The sequence below is a fragment of the Malania oleifera genome, chromosome 4, assembly GCF_029873635.1.
Source record: "Malania oleifera isolate guangnan ecotype guangnan chromosome 4, ASM2987363v1, whole genome shotgun sequence".
Classification (NCBI taxonomy): Eukaryota; Viridiplantae; Streptophyta; class Magnoliopsida; order Santalales; family Ximeniaceae; genus Malania; species Malania oleifera.
In genome coordinates, this window is record NC_080420.1 from 82,735,055 (window position 1) to 82,756,512 (window position 21,458).

General features: G+C 38.6%; 1 protein-coding gene across 1 annotated transcript in view; it reads left to right on the forward strand.

Moving 5' to 3' along the window:
• Window positions 1-905: 905 nt before the first annotated feature.
• The window catches only part of LOC131153372 (uncharacterized), a 29,559-nt gene continuing 9,006 nt past the window's right edge, over window positions 906-21,458 (forward strand). The window contains exon 1 of the mRNA XM_058105642.1: window positions 906-2,573. Within this exon, the coding sequence (XP_057961625.1) occupies window positions 1,128-2,573 (1,446 nt within the window). The 5' untranslated portion in view covers window positions 906-1,127. The remainder of the gene's footprint in view (window positions 2,574-21,458) is intronic.

The window sequence follows — 21,458 nt, forward strand, 5'->3', positions numbered from 1 at the left end:
ATGAAACGAATTCAAATAGAGGAACAAGTTGCCCAACTAGTTTATGAGGAATCCAAACAAAACCTCCCTCCAACATAATCTTAAATTTACAAATGCAATGTTTTAGAAAAAATCTTTGTTATAGACAAAGAAAAACTTAGAATATATTTTTTTATAAGATAAAAACAATATTTTGAGGGAAAAAATTTTGAAAAAATATTCTAAGGAAAAAATTGAAAATGTTAGGAATAAATGGTATCAAGACATGACAAAACTAAAAAATAATATTCCTTTATTGGAATGGTTTAAAGAGAGAAAGACACATACAAAGGATTGCTCCATCCTTGATACGATGGGAAAAGTCTACGAAACAGTAATGATCTTGTTACAAGAAATCATCCTCCAAGAGATAAAACTTATCTTCAACATAAAGACAACGAGATCCAAGGCTCCCTCTTCGCGAAGACCACAATCTAGATTCAATACAACCGGTAATGCAACAACATGTGCAAATTATGGTTAAACAAAATAACCGTACAAATGAGTATTTATTTATTATAGGAGAGAATAGAAAATTATGGAATTGAAAATCTAGATAAAATAAATAAATAAATAAATAAAATAGAAAAAGATAAGCAAAATATAAAACAATAATTCGAACAAATCCGTTTACCACAAACTTTTCAATTTAGCCAAAAGAGTAAACAAGAAAACCAAAAAGAAAGGAAAGAAGAACTAAAATTTTATTACTAAAAATATGTAGTAATGTATTTATAAAATTTTTGTACTATTATTTGTTTTATGATAATAACTTTTTGAAATATAAAACTACTGAATATTTTTATCATAATTTATCTATTTAAAAATTTTAGTGTCTACATAATTCGATCCGCTTAATTCTTTAATTTTCCCACACGTCAATACTTTCCGATATCTGAAAAGTGCTCTTTAACGATTTAGTTTATTAAAAAATCAACCTGTGTCTGAGCCCTAGCTTCGGGTCTCAAGGGCCTAGCTTCGGGTTCTCAAAGCCAAACCTCTTTTCAAATCCAGTGGCTTAGTGGCCGTCCCAACAGAAGAATGCACCCCGCCGCCGACGATGTCGCCGTCGCAGCCGTGTTGTGGAAACCCAGAATTTCCTGAATCCGATGGAGAAGCCACCGAAGCCTCTATCTCCCTTCGAATGGGAAGCCTTGATTGACGATTTCCAGTATGGAGGCTCGCGCCGAGAGAAATGGACCGCTCAGTACTCGGGCCTCTCTCTCCTTGACCTCGCCCTTTCCTCTCTTCTCCGGCGGGACTTCCCTCTCAAGCTCCACCTCATTGTCTTCCTGGAGGAGTATTCCGATGTGTTGTTCAAAGATTTGGAAGCCCCCGTCGTACTCGGTCGGCTATTCGAAACCTTCGGTTTCATAATCCAATCCCCTATCGATGGATTTTCCGTGACCTACGCTCTCAAAGAGCAACTGATGGTTTCCTCAACTTCGATTCTGATCTCCATTGACGGATGCAAGAAGGATCACGTTCCGCACCTCGAGAGCTTCACTCAGTTGTTTTTGACGATCATAAATCGTCCCAATCATGGGTTGGACCGAAACACGAGGGCCGTAGCCTGCGAGTGCTTGCGGGAATTGGAGATGGCGCACCCTGGTTTGCTCGCCGATGTCGCGGGGCACTTGTGGAGCTTGTGTCAGAGCGAGCGAACTCACGCGTCGCAGAGTTACTTACTTTTGCTAGCTTCTGTGATACATAACGTTGTGACCTTGAAGATGAATGTGTCGATATTTAGTACAGCGATACCTTTGATTCCGTTTAACGTTCCCCACTTCTTTGAAAATGGGGGAGGGTGGACTAGGGAGGTGGCCGCGTTGAGTGTGAACTACAAGGAGCTCAGGAGGGTAATGGCGTTCTTGCTCGAGTGGCCGCAGGTGTTTACGCCCTGTGGGATGATGGAGTTTATGTCGATAATAATGCCAGTGGCAGTGGTGCTGGAGTTGCAGGCGTCGTTGTTGAAGGTGCAGTTCTCTGGCTTGCTTTACTCCAATGATCCTGTGCTATGTCATGTTGTTCTGAGGATGTATTCGCGTTTCTTAGATGCTTCTGATGGGCGAGAGGGCGAGATTGCTCACCGACTAATGCTAATCTCGAGAGAAGCTCAGCACCAGTTAGTTTTTCGTTTGCTTGCCCTGAATTGGTTGCTGGGTTTCATTACCTTGATATCAAACAGAGAAGTGGGAAAGAAGAAGTCAATTCTTGAAATGGGATTGAATTTCCACCCTACTCTCTTTGACCCACTAGCGCTGAAAGCATTGAAGCTCGACTTGCTTGCCTTAATCTGTCTTGATATCTCAAAGTTTGATAATTTGAGAGGTTTATCGAGTGGGGAACTGGGCTTAAAAATATCTGTGGCGAAGCTATTTGAAGATGGTCTGGTGTCTGTATCGGCATTCAAGTGGTTGCCTCCCTGGAGCACAGAAACTGCTGTGGCTTTCCGCACTTTCCACAAGTTCCTGATAGGTGCGTCTTCTCATTATGACAGCAACTCTTCCGCCACTAAAATTCTCATGGAGTCCACTGTGTTCCATATGTTACAGGTACATGCTGTATTCTTTTATTTCTTTTTTTTTTTTTTGTTTATTTTAACCCTTCTAAATCTTTTGATACTATAATGAATAAATGGACCAGCCACTTCATCTTGATCTCTAATTTTGGTTTCCAAAACATTCTAACATCAATAAATCCTTCAGTGGATTTACTTGATATACATGAGTGAGTACCACCTTGGCCCAAACAATTAGGTCTTGGGATGCAATTGCATGTGTACACCATCTTGGGGTGCAATCACATATGTAGACCACCTATCCTTTACTCAATTTTCCAACGTGAGACAAGTCTTACAATTGGAAATTTCCAACAATCTCCCCTCACTAGTGTCTCTAGAATGCCCCCTTGGGAGCAAGCCCAATTTTCTTGCTCAAGTGAGCCTTATTCCCATGCCTTCCATGAATTGCATTTCGCATGCATTCGAATTAATCTTTCTTCCCATTTCTTGACTTCATTTGGATTGATCTATCAAGCCTAAGTGATCCTTATTAGCCTCGAACATACATTTGGTCCTCCAACTCTTAGCATGCCGGGGGATTTAGCTTTTACACCTTGAGTTTACAATGTCGCTTGCCCAGAGTTGGGACTGATCAACTTTGATAGCCCTTGTTAGCATTGGGAAAAATCCGCTAGTGCATGTTATGCATGAACACCAATTTGACCTGAAAGCTTAAGCTATTATGCCCTAGGCCTAACCATGTATATAAGTTATCCATCCTCCACTTAATTCTCCAATGTGGAATTACTGTTACAAGTTGAAATTTCCAACATTGACCTCTCTATTTTATTCTAAAAATGCTCTTTGTTAGTGTCTTATGAACTATATTTAATTTTTTTTTGAAAAATGGCATTGAAGGAATGTTCTTTGTAAAAGCAACACCATTTCTCCTCCAAATTTTGCGAAAATTGTTCTTACCTCTATTTTCTTTTCCAAAAATATCCTTGTGCTACATCTTCGTTTTTAGAAATTACTCTTCACCTCCATATTTATAACATAATCTCTTTGTTAAATAAAGACAAAGGGCTCCTAGATGTACACTTTTAGGGTTATTAATTAATTAAGAAGGGAACAAAATTATCTTTTGTTGGCAAAGCTTTATTTGTGAGGTAATTGTTTATGGGTTATCTTCTCCCTTTCTTTTATGTGCTTCAGCAAAATGGATTGCATACTGAAGTATCGATACCTTATTGAATGAAAAGGAATTGCTTGCAACGGCCAATTTATTGTATAGTAACAAAATTTTAAGTCATATATGTTGGTTCCTTGTGCATTTTTGAATCTTCTACACCCACTAGCTATTTCAAAGATTTGCAAAATTTTATTTGTCACAAGAAGGATTACCATGGATAAGGAGAGTTCAGAGCACCCATAAGATGACACTTGATAATAGTGTAATTTCAAACTATCTTATATGTTAAGTGCTCATATTATGTTTGGTTCATGGAACAAAATAGAGTGGGAATGGAGTTCATAATATATAGGGGCTGTGGCTCTTGCATGCCTTGACAAGAGGCAAACATAGTAGATTTATTCAGATCAAGGGGAAATGAGAGTGGAAGAGTTGGGAAAAGGGATTTTCTTTTTGTTCTTGATCATAATCCAATTTGTAATTATTGTGTGAGGATTTCTTTGTTGGGAATAAAGTAGTTCATTGATGGATTGTCACTAGTTTTTAGAAGACTAGGAAGGTGTTTTTGAAGTGTTGGTGTGGGGAAGGTAGCTCATTGGATGGCGATGAGATCTACTAGATGGAGAAGTTTCTGACAATTGGGTTGGAAAAGGAAGTAGTTTTGGTGTTGTACCTCGTGGGCCAAAGGGGAGGTTGGGCAAGACTTTCAAGTGCTAGCTATGGTGATTATTTGTACCTTGTGGGGCAAGGGGATATAGTTAGAGAGGTTGTGCAAAACTTTCAAGTGTTAGCTATGGGGATTACTCTTGGTAATGGAGTTATAGGTGCAAGATTGCAACACAGGATTAGATCAGGGAGTATTGTTGCTAGTCTTGGACGGAGGACAAGAAAAATGTTTGTCCATGCTGTGGTGAGGTGATGCTGGTGGAGTAACTTGGTACTTTTTTGGGAGGCAAGGAGTTTCGGATGATGAGTAAGGGGCTTTTGTAGGGGCGATTGAGGTTTTGATGGGGGTTGGGATGACGATGGGGCGGAGTGGGGTGGACCAAAATTGTTTCACAATTGAGTTGGACTTGGGCCAGTTACTAGGTGGGATGGTTGTAAGGGTTGTAGATACCCTGACAAGGGTAATGTGCGTTTATCTTCGAAGGTGTAAAAATAGATGATTTTAACTGTATGATACAATGCATTGTGTGTTAATATCATTTCACTCACGATGCGAGGGTCTAGGTGCATTTTTAAAAAAAATGGGTGCATAATGGCCATTATGGACGTTACATAACAGTATCGGTGGCTTTCATGACTGTGGTACTCTAATTCATAGCTGTAACGGCCATTATGATCCGTTAGTACTGCGACTATTATCATTAAGGAGACAATTACTTTTATCTAAAACCATGCCTAGGTGCCTAATGGGTTAACTATTTGGGAAAGAATTTGCAAGGCCTGTAATTTCTCCTCAATGGCCTACGAGTTGTGAGGTTGGCCAACAAAGGGGAAGACACTATGGCCCAACTAAACAAAAAGGAAGTTGAAGTTTTTTCGGGTTATGTTAATGTAAGAACTCTCTTTTGTTCTAAAAATTTCCTCTTGCTTGGATGCTTTGGAATAATTTCTTTGGTATTCTTTGTGACAATTGGGCCTGTCCTTGATATTGTATTATTTTTAGGGATTTGGGGAGGGCAAAGGAGAGGAAAGCTTCATGGCAATGCCCCATTAGTGGTGTTTCTTGCATTGCATTGGTACTCAGCTAACGGTTTGCTTAGGATGTAGTGATTGGATTGCTTTGCTTTATTAGAGTTGTTTTCTATTTTTCTTCACATTCATGTGTTTTTTATTTGTTACTGGAGGGCATCTTGTTCTCCTCGTGGTGTACTTCGCCTTCTATATTTAATACAATTGATTATTTATCTCACCAAAAACGGAGGCTGTAGAGGAGGAGATATGGGAGTTTGTGGGTCAGCGGTAGTTACCCCTCAGATGAATGGATTTTATAAGACACCATCTTGTGGTTTGTTATGCTGTGGGGGTCTGGAAAGCTTTCTTTGGAGGATGGTGACGCTAAGATCTCACGTAAGGTGCAAGATAACCAGATCCTTGGCGAACACTTTGGGGGTAAGAGATATGGAGGGGCCAATTATAGACGTGGTGCAGTCGTGCAGATAACTGGTGTGGGAACTTATGGTGGAGATTAGTCTTTGGATGTTGGTAAGGGGCATGATAGGGCTGAGAGGACCAAGATTTATGCTCGTTGGGCCACAATGCTCAAGGGGTTTGATGAGAGTAATTTTCTTGTTGGTAATCAAGATACTTTTGATGTCTGACTGAGTAATTTGGATGGTAGCTTGTGTATTGAGGAAACCAGTGGCGGGTCTAGGACCTTAAGTCGGTGGGGGCTGAGTTGTTTATGCCATGACTCCTTTATAAATATTTTATTTATTTTATGGGATTGAAAATTTTACAATTATTCATTCATGATCATAAACATTATATTATTACTTTAGACTTAGCATTGGAGTACTAATAGAAAAAGGTCAACTTTTTACTATATTTATTCGAAAAAATGATACATCTGACAATTGCCCTCGACAAGTTTTCATATTTGGGAATTGCTCCATGATAAACTTATTTGTATTCTATTGAAAATTTCTCCCTTTATGTAAGTGATGAACAATCATTTATTCTAGAATTTAGGGTTCAATATGGAAAAAAAATATCAATTTATGTTTCATCTCAATTTAGGACTTGTAATAAAATAAATATGTTCTAAAATGTTTTATGCAAATTTTAGAAGATGTTAATAGGAATCTACTAGAATCCAATCTTGTTTATTTAAATTAGTTTAAATTAAAAAAAAAAAAGGTTTGAATGAGCCCCTCAAATCTTATTTATTTGGACTCGAACCCTTTTTTGAGTGGGTGCATTTCTTAAAAACCTTGCTGTTCCAAGTATTATACATATAAGTTTTTGATGGATTTTTGTGAATTGAGTGGGGACTATAGCCCACCCTCAACTAAACATAGATCCGGCCCTGGAGGAGACTCTGATTGCTTCAAAGATTGGGTCTGATACCAAGGTTTATGAGGGAAATCATGTTTAGAAAAATAAGAAACAGGGTAATTTGTCTGATAATGAGAGAGTCTAATAGTGAATCACTTGTTATAGCAGCTTAGTATTGGATGAAGTTTGTGAACAATATGGTTTTGTTTCATATTCATCTGATTTGGTGGGTGATATTTATGATGTGCCAGCTACATTGCTTGAAGGCTTAGAGGGTATTCCTATTTTTGAGGGTGATGGAATGGGCCAAGAGCACTTGAGAGATCCAATTAGGGATGGTATTTGCCTCAACAACTGATGCATAAGATGTACTTGTGGCTATTTGATCTTGGAGGGCAAGAAGTCTAACTGGATGTGGTGGTAATGATATAATGAAAAAAGGCCTGAATTAGACATTTAGCAAATTTGAAGTGTCCAATTAATTATGATTGGAAGGGTTTAAAAGGGGATTCTTATTTACGTTTGCTAGGTCATTCTTTTTGTTTTTTCTTTTGTAGCCCTTTTTTTTTTTTCTTCTTTTTGAGGATTTTTGGTTCTCTCTTAGTTTGTAGTTTTGGTATTTTCTTTCTTAATAAATTTATTTTGTTATCAGGGGAAAACAGAGTTTCTTTTACGTAGGGATATGATAGTTGCGATTAAAGAAGCAGTACCCAATATGCCCTTAGCAAGATCAGTGGTCAGTGGGTCCAGAGTATTTCCAGAAAAGCTAGGAATGTGCGTAAAACCTTTCGCATGCAGGAAACAATGATCTTTTATCCTTTTGGAAGATATAGGAGCAAAACAATCAACCTTCATTCATTCCCTTTCAGGATCAGTCATAGTCTTACAAACTCTACCAATGATATGGATACAACAACAACAACAACAATAAAACCAAGCCTTAGTCCCACTAGGTGGGGTCAGCTATATGAATCCTTTTCCGCCAATTTATCCTTTTCTACCAATGATATGGATGAATTCCTTTAACAATCTTTTAAAGGATTTGATTTATATATATATTCTAATGGTGGAGACAAAGATCTGTGATACGAAAACAAAAGTTAGAATGAATGAGCGAGTCATGTCACAGTGCCTTGGGAGGAACTGATCCTTGACTTCCTTTTTGAGATATCCTAATTCCAGGTGGGAAATAGCTAGGTGGTGGAGGACAGGGGTGTGGAGGATTAGCCTAGAACTACTGAGATAGATTTAATTTACCAAAATTTTGATCCAAACACAAGCAAGCAGAACAATCCATTTTTGGATTTATTTCATCTATTCCATGGCTGGAACAGGGCCTTTCCTGCGCAGCTTAGATGGAGGGTGAAAAAGGCTTTGGCCCAATTATCGATTGGAAGATCTTTTTCAGGAATATATTAGCTGATGAATTAGTAGTTTGGAAAATTTCCCACTGCTGCCCCCCATAGGAGTCTGGGGAAAATTCCCCTTTTGGGTCGAAAACTATACAAAAATAGTTAGGGCCATTTTAAGACAAATGACCATGCAAGAGATTGTGTGTATCTACTTTTTAAACAATATAGGATAAACAATGAATGACTATTTACAAATCTTATTATAGGAATTCCTATCCATTTCCATTTTGGTTGATTTCACATGAACTTGTTTTGCATGGTTATTTGCCTTAAATGATTCTTATTTTGAACTATTATATTCTTAAACTGTGGCTACTCCATTCGTGCTCCTTTTTTTTGTGAACTATGTGTCCCTATATAATGCTCCATGCAAGAGTTGTTGTGTTTCTAACCAATAAATTAAACAGTGAATGACTATTCCCAAAATCTACCATAGGATATATATTCCCGGACCCTGCATATGCGGGAGCTTTGTGCACTGGGCTGCCCTTTTTTTATTATATTCCTATGCACTCACTATTCCATTCTGTGGACCAAATATAAAATTAGTCAGCAAGGACTGGCTGTGTTGAAAGCTTGTGTGGTTTTCTTCTCCATGCTCTTATCAAGTGGAGGCCTAAAGCTAGTGGAATGAGGTCTAGCCTCTATGATCATGCTTCAAGTTATGCATAAATCATGTTTGTATAAAGGGCTTGATTTTTATATTAGTAAAGTTTGTGTTTTTTGTAAAATGTTAGTAAAGTTTAGAAATCTTTTGAAGAAGAGAGAAAAGGTTATACGAGTATATAATTTTCTATTTTCTATGATTGCTATCTTGTTCTGACCCACATTTTGTTTCTTATGGATCATGATATGTACATGTCTGGAAATCGTTTTACTGCATTATTATTATTATTATTTTTTTATTGCAGATTCCTTTAGGGAGTGTTTCAGAAACATATTGCCCAAAAATAACTGAAACATTTTAAGCATCTCGTCACTTAGAAACATAGGCTTCTATCTGGGCAAATATCATTGTTGAATTCTTTCATTTTTGAATTAATTTTATTTTTAAAAAAGTAGATGGAGACTGGAGAGATATATTCTATTCATTAGAAAGCCAGGATTGCTCCAAGCCCCCATGTTTCCGTTATTGCTTTTTCCTAAAATAATCAGGAAATTATTATAACTTCTCTCTATGGGTTTTTATAAGGTTCATGGTAATGTGGTTGCGAGTGTGAATTCTTCTTTTGTCGCTCATGTTCCTTAGAAGGATCACATCAGAAAATGAGTTTTGATTGTGATACCTAATCTACTTATAATTTGTTCGAGGGATATTTTTTCCCCTAAGAAAATGATAAAATGTTAAATTTATTCTCACTTTTTACATTTAGTATATATAATATAGCTATTGATTTTGTACTAGGAGTTCTAGTAAAGCAATTGAAGAAGCAATGTAGGTTACAAATATTCTTAGAGCACTCATATAATCCTAGATAGTTATGGGGGTTGCATCATACATGCCTTGGGAAAGTCAACTCCTGATTGGACACAAAAAAAGAGACAACACGAAAGTGTATATTACACTGTCGACATTTTATGGTGTTGTCATTTTTATTTAACACTCTTAAAGTTCTTACTCGCTGTCTTCTCATCTCACAAAAAAAAAAAAAAAGTTCTTGCTGTTGCTTTAGTCTGTCAAATTCTTATTTTGGTAATCTGTACCATATTGTTTATACTTTGTCAAGTTGCTACTTTGCAACTCTAGTGATGCCATTTTATAAATTTTGTTAATTTTTTGTTTAGAATTTTTTTATTTTTAAAAAAAGCAAAAATAAACAAAAAATGATTACAACTTGCCATCTATTAAACTAATTAAATTTATAATTTTTTTTACTTCTTGAATTTTATGATGTTAGAAAATTGGATGTAAAAGTAAAAATAATTTACTTGATATTATAATTCTAGTTTTTTGATTTATTTTTGCACTTTTAGTTTTCCATCACAAAAAATATTTATTCTTGTGAAAATAATAAAAATTGGAAATCATGCTAAAATATTTTTCTGGATGCATAGCAAATGATGACTTATCTTATTTTGATTTTTAAATTCGATACAAGAAAGAAAAAAATTAAGGCCCTGAGTCCTGATATGTGTTCCAAGTGCCATGAGTATGAAGCAAACGCACACCTCTTCCTTCATTGTCAGGTGGCTAACTTTCTTTGATGTGCTCTTTTCTCGTGTTTTGACAAAGCTTGAGTGGCTCCACAAGTGACCTTTGGGGTTTTGGAAAATCCAGAAAAGGTAGGGCTTTATGAAATGCGTGTTTTTGCTACTTTATGAATTCTGTGGATCGAGAGGAAATTGAGAATGTTCAAGGACCGCACAAACTTCTCCTAGTTTGTTACGGGCTAGAGTTGTGTTTCTTGTCTCATTTTGGGCTCATTCATAGGGATTTTGTCTTTGCTCAACCTGCAAAGGGATTGGAGGGCAGCTCTTTTGTAGCTATTTGTAGCTGTTTTTTGTCTTTTCTTCCTTAAGAGGACATCTTGTTCTCCTTTATTTGTTTAGTTATTCTGTTTAATATATTTTCTCTTGTCGGGTGTTGGGGGGGGGGGGGGGGGAGAAAAAACAAAGGTGTGCAGGCGCTGTCCAATCAAGTCTGGTTGCTTTTTTTTTTTGAAGCGAGAACCTTGGATAAGAGGTCGTAAACACTTCTCACCCCCAAGCTTATGGGGCCATCATCTATGATCTTAACAGACCCTACTATATTAGGGATCGGGGCAAGAAAGGCTGAATTCATGCTGTCCATAAATCTATACAGTGGATAAAACTTATGTAAGACCTTGATAAATCAGCTTTGAGAACATCCCAATTTTTTTGGAAAAAGCCATGTAAAATGTTGAGAATTCCACTTGTGAGTTTGACCCACATTTGAAAAATTAAGTAGATCGATGCTTACATGCATCGTTGGATCGAAAACCTAATGGCTTAAGTTTTTAGGTCAAGTTGGGGCTCACGTGTGTATATCAAGCCTTTCATGTGGACTCGCCTGGTCATAACTAGTAGTATTTGAGACCATGGTTCATAAATCTAGGAGAGTGATATCGTAAAGTCGAGATGTAAAGCTAATTCTTCGAACATGCTAATAGTTAGGCCAATAAGATCATCTAAGCTGGGTAGATGGATCCAAGTAGGGTTAGCTGGAGAAGTGGGCTTGCTCCCATGAGGGGGATGGTTTCCACTCAAGGGGAGTGATTAGAATGACAAGTTAGGGGGAGATTGATGAGAATTCCACTTGTGAGTTTGTCCCACATTAAAAAAATTAAGTAGATAATGGGTGCTTATGTACATGATTGGACCCAAGATCTAATGGCTTAAGCTTTGGGTCAAGTTGGTGCTTACCCATGTATATCTAGTTTGTGTGAGGACTCCTCAGGTCATACATTAAAGTTGTCTGAACGTGTAGCTTTATCCCCATTACAATCTTTCATTGCATGGAGGATTTCATCTTCACATAAAGGATTTTCAAGCCACAAAGCTGTAGGGGTGCTAAACCAGCTGAGACTAATCCCCTCAGCCTGTATTCTTCATGAAGATGGCTCCAAGTAAATTTGCTTCATAGAGTTTGCAAATACCTTCTTTGATGTCCCCATCTTCTTCTAAAGTTTCCCTGTTAATCTCTTCTTTGTTGAAAGTGTTAAATCTCCTATGAAAATTGGTTGTTCAGTAGAAACTCAGTATTATTGCCCCCCTCCTTAATCTATAAGGCCTTAGATTTCTGTCTTCGAGCAGTATCTCCCTTCTTTATGATCTAGAATAAGTCTTCTCTCAAGAGGATCCTTCTTGCTTTCTCCTCATCGAGGCCTTGAGAAACTTCTTTTTCATGTCAAGCCCCTGAATTTTCCTCAAGAAGGCGTCATTCTTCACATAGATATTTCCGAAGGTATTTTTATTCCTTTGTTTATGATTTTCTTTAATTCCTTTCAGCTTGAAAGTGAGCATAGATCTTGCAAAGCCTTCAAAATGGAGAGGAGACAGCCACTCCTTGATAAGCTCTCCAAAGTCCAAACCTTCTTGCTTAAGCCACATGTTTTCAAATCAGGAAGGAGTTGGTCCCCAATTTACTCCCCATATGTCCAGCAAAATGGGGAATAGTCGAGATAGACTTAGGGAAGAGCTTTTGGGGTGAGTTCGGGGAAGTGTTCTCCCATCCTGTCAAAATTAAAAACCTGTCAAATCTTGAGAAAGAAGGGGTCTCTCTTGAGGTGGACGAAGTAAAAGAACCCCCCAATAAAAGGGAGGTCAATAAGAGCATTCACATTAGCTCAGAAATTCTTTCATGACTGTATTCTCCATAGTTCCCCTGTTTCTTTCACAGGCAAAGAGCACCAAGTTGAAATCCCCTCTAATAACCCAGGGAGCATCTGCTTTGTTCTAGTTTCATTTCAAGTTCTCATCCCATTTCCTGAAGAGGCAGGACACACACTAAGCTCCAGTTGTGTACCATTCAGAAGATCAAGAGCTGTCCAGCACTGCCAATAGCATTGAGGTCTACTTGCGGTTATTGTACCCCAAACACTGGTGATGAGGGTCTTGTCAAAAGTTTCTTACTTTCCTGTTGGCAGATCACATCTTCTTTCTACTCTTTCAAAAAATACATCACAAATGACTTTTCAGATTTATCATTAAGTCTGCCAGCAGTCTAAGAGAAAAGTCTTACCATCGTAAATTCTGGAAATAGCCCCTACTGCATCCGGCCTCCTCAGGATCTGAAAAATTCTCGTTCCAGTCAATGTTTGCTGGAAATTCCAACCCCTTAAGTCTGCTGCATTTTTCTTGCTTCTTTCTGCTGCTGCTCTTTTACGGTTTTATTTGCCTTCCTCGCTCTTATTTTGCCTATTTCCTTGAAAAGGCTCGTAGCTTTTTCCTCGAAGTCATCAAAAGAGATTCAATAGCTTTGCTTGCCATTTTTACTGGCTGGAGAGCGCAGTTAGAAATCTGTTGCTTGAACTAATCACCAACCGTCAAGGCATCTGAGTTCCTCAAAGTCTGTAGCTTGCATATCCACTGGTTTGTTGTCCAAAAGTGCCCTGCCACTTCTGAGAATCAAGGCTAAATTAAGGTAGCGTTGTTCTGAAAATTAATTTTCTGTCCTTGCCTCCTCGTCATCCGCACTTCTTGGCAAAACAACAGATCTTTGCACTCCCATATTGGCATTGGGAGGATCAAGGTGTGTGGCTCCAATGTTGCTGAGGACTTGGGGGGTGCTTGATGATGGATGTCCAACCTCCTTTGGCAATTTGGGGGTTTGCTGACTCTGGATCAAGAAGGGTCAGAGGACCTATGAGCCTTTGCCTTGGAGAAAGATCAAAAGGGCTTGGTCTTGGGCAAGGTTGGTAGAAGCATTATCCTACATAGGATCGTTGGGGGAGTTCACAGGATTGGATTGTGGATCGCAAGATTCTACTTTAAGTGTATAATAAATTAAAAATTATGTATTTGGCATTTTATAACTCTATAAAATAAGCTTAAAAACTTGGTGGTAAGTTTAAGAAATTAAATAAATTTCAAGAATGTAGCTACCTTGCTAGCTACATGGCATTATCCTACATAGGATCGTTGGGGGAGTTCACAGGATTGGATTGTGGATCGCAAGATTCTACTTTAAGTGTATAAAAAATTAGAAATGGAGTTCACAGGATCGGATTGTGGATCGCAAGATTCTACTTAAAGTGTATAATAAATTAAAAATTTATGTATTTGGCATTTTATAACTCTATAAAATAACCTTAAAAGCTTGGTGGTAAGTTTAAGAAATTAAATAAATTTCAAGAATGTAGCTACCTTGCTAGCTAGCACCTAGCAGGTGTTTCGTTAAACAATTTTGACCCAAAAAAATATTAATGGTCTGAATTAAAAAGTTCTCCGCAAAGGGTGGAGTGTTGCTAGCTTGTCTATTCAATAATTATAATTAAAAAGAAGAGTAAAAACAATGAAGAGAAAAAGGAAGAAGAAATTGCTAATCTTAATTCAAACTGCTGTAAACTTCTCAGCTTCTGTGGTTTTGTCATCAGACCATGAGAAGAAAAAGAAGGAAAGGGAGGAGGTAGAGGAAGAAAAGAACTGGAAAAGTTTTTTGTTGAAGGAATAAGAACTTTTTGTTTGTTGAAATGAAAAAAAAGAAGATAAAGAAAGCTGTCTGCTCTCTGCTTTGGGGTAAAAAAAAGGTCTCTGGCTTGTCACAGTAAGAGAAAAGAAGAGGAAAAAGGTGAAAAACTACGAAGATAATGCAAAAACTGGCATGCCTGCAACTTTAAGCTTTCAGCCTGACTGTACCACTCCCTGGTTCTTGAAGCTCTCTTGCTTATCTCAAAGCTCTCAGCTGGAAGAAGGAGCAGTACCAGCCTGCTGATAGATAACTTGGGGTCCGCCTGTCAAGAACCCTAAGCTTTTAGAGAGCTTATGGTTTCGAAGGAAGAGAGCTTTCATGAGATGCCCAGCTGCTCTCTTGACTTGGAACAAACAAATCCTAGGAGATGTTTGTTATTTTGCCCAATTTTGTTTTGATACATTTGGACCAACTGAACCAAAATTTGTGTCTATTGCAAAAGTAAAGTGTTTGGGCCAATAAAAATATAAATAGGGCCTTATTCTTTAACATCCTAATAAGAAAAATTCCACGTGCTGTTGCATAAGTAGGATTCGTAATATCCCAAGTAGGATTGCTATCCCACAATCCTATTAGGATCCTACAATCCCCCTGGGTCCCTGCTTGATTCCAATTCTACATATGATTCGGATTGATGAGGCAAGTCTGGATCATATGATTGTAGGATTGTACAATTTGGATTGGGATTTTGATAACCATGGCTTGGGCTCGAGGAAGAAGTAAACCAGAAAAAAAAAACTTTTCCCAATACCCTGAAAGCAACTGAAGACCCTGGGCCTGGCAAAAGACAGCACGCCTTTTTCAAATTCAAATCTGCTATTTTCTAAGCCATGCACCATTCATGTGAATAGGTGCGTGGATTCAGACGTCCTCTTCAAGCTCTAGTTTGGGCTTGTTCTGTGGGAGATTTTGATGCAGTGGCCAGAGTGGGGCAGGAGGTCACTGCCTCCAGGGGATCTGTCTCTTGGTTCTTTCGTGGGGTGAAATCTCCTTCATCATTAAAGAAAGGGGTGAAGAGACCACAGATCGCTGCAGAAAATCGGGTCCAAAGCCTTTTGCTTGGGATTATGAGTGATTCTTCAACCCAGTTCTGCTGCTTCAATTGAGATCTTATGCACCCTTTTGAGTCAAAAGCCTTCTGGAAAGGCAATATACCTTCATCTGTCTGAATCGATCTCCATCTGTCAACAACCCTGCTGAAGCTGTTCTTTTTAACGTGGTGCAGTAGGTTTTTTTTTTTCCTTTTCTCATCCTTCTGAGCCTTTTTTGGTTTTTTTTTGCTGGCTCAGAAATCAGCCTAGGAGTTAAGAAGCCAGTCCTTATCCACTTCCATAAAAATGGACACACTGGTTTAAACCAATCCTCATGATTACAATTTTAACAACCTGTGGTTTATCTTGCATTGCTTTGGGGATGTTTTAGTGCATTTCTTTGATTGATTTTCAGAGAGATCAGGGGGGATGGGGTTGTAATTTTTTATTTTGTTTGTGTGTTGCAGGATATCTTGTGCTCTTAATAAATTTATTTTCTATAAAAAGTAAATAAAAAATTTCAATGACTTAGTAAAACTAAAGAAGTTTAAATAGAAAAGAACCAGTGACAAATGATCTTGTACTCTACTTTGAAATTGAACCAATTCTCCTTGCAAAAAATTTCATTAAAGGGCACCAAGGGGGTGCCCTCCATGTACAAACAAGAAAAGAGAGAACATAAAGATGGGTCCGCAGAGTGGCAATGTATCCAAGAGATCAAAAATCAAATGTAAGCCATCTATCCTCGATGATTGTGCGAGAAGTAGATGTTCCTTCAAAATCTCTAGCATTTCTTCTCTCCACAAGGAATCAAAGAAAAGCCTTTTTTCCTTAATCCATTCATAGAACTACCCTTCTAAGCCCAGATTTCCTTTACCACAGATTCAGCAGTGACCCAGTGCTGTCTCGAAAGAGCAGTGGCCGGGTTTCCAAAAAAATCTGGTTCAGGGGCAGTGGAGCAGTAAGTGGTTCACATTTTCAGTATCTCTGCAAAGGAAGCATCTATTCATCAAGGTGAAGCCTCTTCTCTAAAGGTTATTAAGAGAGAATCTTCCCCCAAGTTGCTTCCCTAGCAAAAAAGCAACTTTGGTTGGTGCAAGAGTTTTACAAATGGCTTTCCAAGGAAAATCAAGTCTGGCCTCAGAGGGGTTGTCAAGCTGTTTGTGAAAGGAGCTTACTTTCAAGTAGTCATTTTTGTTGAGCTTCCATAAAGGCACATACTAATTGGTTCAATTGGGGGCATTTCTATAAAGACAGCCATAAAAATCAGGGAAAAAAAATTTAACATCCTAATCATAGGCATTTCTAGCAAAAAAGATGTTCCAAGCTGCCCCATTTACGGAGTGGTCCACGTACATACTCACCAAAGTAATATTTGTTGCAGGCAAGATTAAAAATTTCAGGAAATTGAGAACTCAGAGGAGATGAGCTGGCCCTGCTGTCATGCCAAAAGATAGTAGTGTCCCCATTTCCAACATAGTAAGTGAATGAGAATGAAAAAGCCTCCCAACCTTTGCTGATTGACTTGCAACAACTTACCCCATTGGACTGCTTAAGCTCATTGGATGTCCACCATAGTCTTTGAGGCCATACTTAAATCAATGAACTTTCTCCAAAGTGACCCCTCGTTCATGAATCTCTGCATCCATTTGTCCAGGAGGGCCTTGTTGAAGAGCGTGAGAGATCTGTGGCCCAGTCTACCTCTCAGGATTGGTTGCTGAATAACGTTCCATTTAGCCAAATGGAACTTAAAGACTTACCCAGTTTTTTCCCAATCTTTTGGCCACAGACCAAGGAATAGGGAACTGGGAGGTTGGAGCAGATGCTTTTAATGAGGGTGAGTCCACCTACCCCCTTTAGAGGGGTATTTATGCTTCCATCCAGCTATTTTTTTTTTTTGTCAAAAATTTTAACAATAGGTTTGTAATCTTTTTTTCCACTGAGAGATCAAGGCACTTTAAGAGAAAAGTTCCTTGCTTGCAACCCATAAAGCCAGCATACCAGCCAAGAATTTGCCATCATTCACATTACCAATGGGGATGAGCTCACTCATTCCCAAATTGACTTTCAAACCAGAAATTGCCACCAAGCAAAGAAGTAAGCATCTGAGATTAAGAATTTAAGCATTTGAGATTAAGAATTTAATGAGCTTCCCCCGTAGAAGGCATGGTATAGTCCACAAAGAGGAGTTGAGAAACATCCAGATTCCTACCATTTCCCTCCACTGTAAGCCCTTTTAAGAGTCTTGTTCTTGTGGCATTTTGCAATATTGGCTGAGAATTTCCATGCAATGATGAAAAGCAATGGATAAAGGGGATCTCCTTGTTGCTATCCCCTGGAAGAATGAAAGAACCCTTAAGGCAGCCATTAATGAGAATTTAGAAGGATGGTGTGGCAATACACTGCTCAATTCATTTGCACCATAAGCTCCCAAAGTCCATTCTTTGAAAAACATACTGAAGGAAGTCCCAACAAACAAGTTGAAAGGCTTTTTACGTATTAAATTTGCAAATAATTCCTATTTTTCCAGCTCTAGAGTGACTACCCACAACTTCTGAGGCAATGAGGGCCGCAACCATTATTTTCCTCCCTTCAACAAAGGCATATTGGTGCTGCTCTATGGCTTCTAGGATTGCATTTTTCAGTCTTGTGGCTAGAACCTTAGATAAAAGTTGAAGACACTACCCACTGAACTAATCGGCCAAAAATATTTGTTGTTGACAGCCCGTGTCTTCGTAGAGATGAATGTAATAAAGGTGGAATTCAAACTATCCACATCTGCCCATGGGATGGAACTCATCAAAGATCTTGATAACATCAGCTTTGGGAACATACCGATTTGCCTGGAAAAAAGCCATGGTGAAGCCATCGAGGTCTGGAGCTGTATCACCATTACAAAGTTTTAGGGTAGAGGCAGGATTTCTTCTTCATTAAAAGGATATCCAGCCACCTAGCTGTAGAGGTTGCAGATTCTATTGGAACTTAAACCCTTGGCCTGTGTTCTCCAAGTAGAAGGCTCAAAGTCAAGGGAACTTGCGAGTACCTTCTTTTATGCCCCTTTCTTCATTTAAAGTTTCACCATTAATAATGCCTTTTTTCAATGTGTTGTATCTCCTATGGCAGTGGCTGTGCGATGGAAGAATTTGGTGTTGAAGTTCCCTTCTTTAAGCCTAAGGCCCTAGACTTTTGTCTCCAAGCAATTTGTTCCATAATGATAATCTTGGGTAATTTTTTTGCAAGGTCTGTCTTATTCTATCTTCATCATCAAGGTGTTATATCTCCTATGGCAGTGGCTGTGCAATGGAAGAATTTGGTGGTGCAGTTCCCTTCTTTAAGCCATAAGGCCCTAGACTTTTATCTCCAAGCAATTTGTTCCAAATTCATAATCTTGGGTAATTCTTTTTGCAAGGTCTGTCTTATTTTATCTTCATCATTAAAGCCTCGAGTGAGCTCTTCAGCATCAAGATCCTGGATTTCCCTCTAGATGGTTTCTTTCTTCACATAGATATCTCCAAAAATGTTTATGTTCCACCATTTGAGTTTTCCTTTAACCTTCTCAACTTGGAAATAAGAATGAAGCTTGCAAAGCCTTCAAAGTGGGAAGTAGACCATCACTACTTGATCAACATCTCATAACCTTTTTGTTTAAGACACATGTTTCCAAAGCAGAGAGTTGGTCCCCTCTTTATGCCTCCAGTGTCTGACAAAATGTGGAAGTGGCTGGAGGTAGGCATAGGAAGGAGCTTTTGAGTGACCTTGGGAAAATAATCCTCCCAGCTCTTTGGGATTAAAAAATGGTCAATCCTTGAGAAAGTGGGGGGTCACTCTTGAGTTGGACCAAGTAGAAAATTGCCCCCATTAAGGGGCAATTCAATAAGAGCATTTACATGAAAGAAGTCCTAAAATTCTTTCATGTTGGCATTCTCTAAAGTTCCATGGTTCCTATGATGCGGGAAAAGAACCATGTTGAAGCCCTTCCAATAACCCAAGTAGCATCCCATTTTGCTCTAGCTTCATAGATGCTAGAGCTCACTACACAATAAAATTTGGATGGACCTTCGTCTGGTCTGAACACACCCATAAAAATCTAGGAAAAAATGTTGCCCAACTTCCTGAGGAGACAGGACATTGGGATGGCTCCAATTGTGTGCTCAACCTGTTCATTTGTGTTTCCTTCCAAATGACCAGGATTCCCCAATACTACTCTTAGCACTTAGGTGAATCCAGCTGTTGTTGTGTCCTCGAACACTGGTAATGAGACTCTTATGAAGAGTATCAAACTTAGTTTCTTGCAGACGTGACAAAATTAGTTTCTTGCAGACACGCCCCCTATATATTATGTAAAGGAACACTTCACTACAGATGGAAGGGTCTTGTTTAGACTTCATATTAGCATCATTCTTTCTTGGTAAGGGAGGGTTTTATTGTGAGTGTTGATGTTTTGGAATAGTAAAATTTCTAAAACCAAGGATATCAACCCTGTATTGAAGAAAGAATGATAGCGCGGGAGTGTCAAGGATTTAGCTTATCACTAAGCATAGTTGGTGCCTGTAAAAAATTGAAGTGATGAGAATCAATGGTGACTGAAGTGCAACAGTAAACCTTTTTTGTACAGATGGCTTCTATAGGGAAAGAAGAAATTTAAGATGATCTGAGCAGAGTTTTCTATTATGGGGTTATTGGGAAGAATAAGGGGGATTTTTTCGAGGAAGATTTGTAAACAGGTTTTGGGGGTTTGCGAAAGAGTTCCCGTGGTTGTATTAGGCTGATGGTTCAAATTGCAAGCGTTTTGATATGATGGACGCTGTAATGAGGGTGATCCAGGTTAGGGGTGTCGTAGACGGGTAGGGGTTAAACGGGTTCGGGTTGACCCGTTTATTAACGTTTGACTAATATATATATATCCCAAATCCATCCGTTTAATAAACGGGTAACCCGTGTAGAAATATAATTTATTTATTTATTTTTTTAAAAACATTTCATGTAAAATGATCTAAATTTTTTTAGAAATAAAATAGAATAAAACATAGTGGTCAATCATCTTCGTTTATGTTTCTAAGAAATCACTCAAATTAGATTGAAATCAGAATGGAACAATGGATGCCGAATAGATTGGAGCATATGGATATAGTGGAGAAACAAAGCTTGGAATCTCAGAGCTGCGTCAATTCTAAAATTTCCTTTCGTTTCCTACAATTCTCAACAACCAAATAGACCATCATCGGAGAATATAGGATACGAAGAAGATGCTGATCTTGGGCTTAACATTATCAATCAACAGAGGCGTGATCTCATCTGAAGTAACCACAACGACAGCGGCAGCTACAGTCGACGCTGATGCGTTTGTGGGAATCATCTCCATCATGTGATCTCCTTTTCCGTTGATCGTCTTCGTAGATGCCATTGTTGTGTCGAAACACAGCTGCGTCAGACCATCAAACCGTAGACGCCATTGTTGCATCAAAACACAGCTTCGCCGTTGATCGTCTCTAGATCATCACGCGTGTGCCCCGTGCTGGACCTGCTGTTGCAGCGGTGCTGCTAGGGTTGCTGTGACTTGTGAGGGAGGTCCGGAGATGGCCAGATGCCCTGATTGAGATGGAACTTGGAAGATGTCAAGAAGGCGTTGGGGTGCGCCGCTGACTTGCTGGTGCTGCTAGGGTTAGGTTTCAATTTCATTTGATTTCAGCCTTCCACACACAGTACACAGAATATAAACTATATATAGGCGCCGGGTGACTCTACCCGGACCCAGTTTAAACAGGCGGGTCACGGGTCACCTGTCAGGTTTAGACCTATTTTGCCACCCCCTAATTCAGGTTGGTATTGTAATGCATTAAAGTTTTTTGAAATAAGAAAATTATCTAGGTTGATGCAGTGAAATGTTTCTTAGAGCTATGTGGTATGGGCTATTTACTTGTGGAGTGTCAGCTTAATTTAGTGAGTGTTTCTGGGGATACAATTGGTGTAGTTGTTAGTAAAAATGGTTGATGAATTTGAGGGTGATAGTCAATTTGATAGTGATTTATTATTGGTTGAATTGAAGTTAAGTGTTTTTACAATTTGGATTCTTCTTTGGATGATGCTTCTCACACATCAGAGACTCCTGTGTATTACAAATTTACATGTTATGCTAGTAGTTAGGATCAAG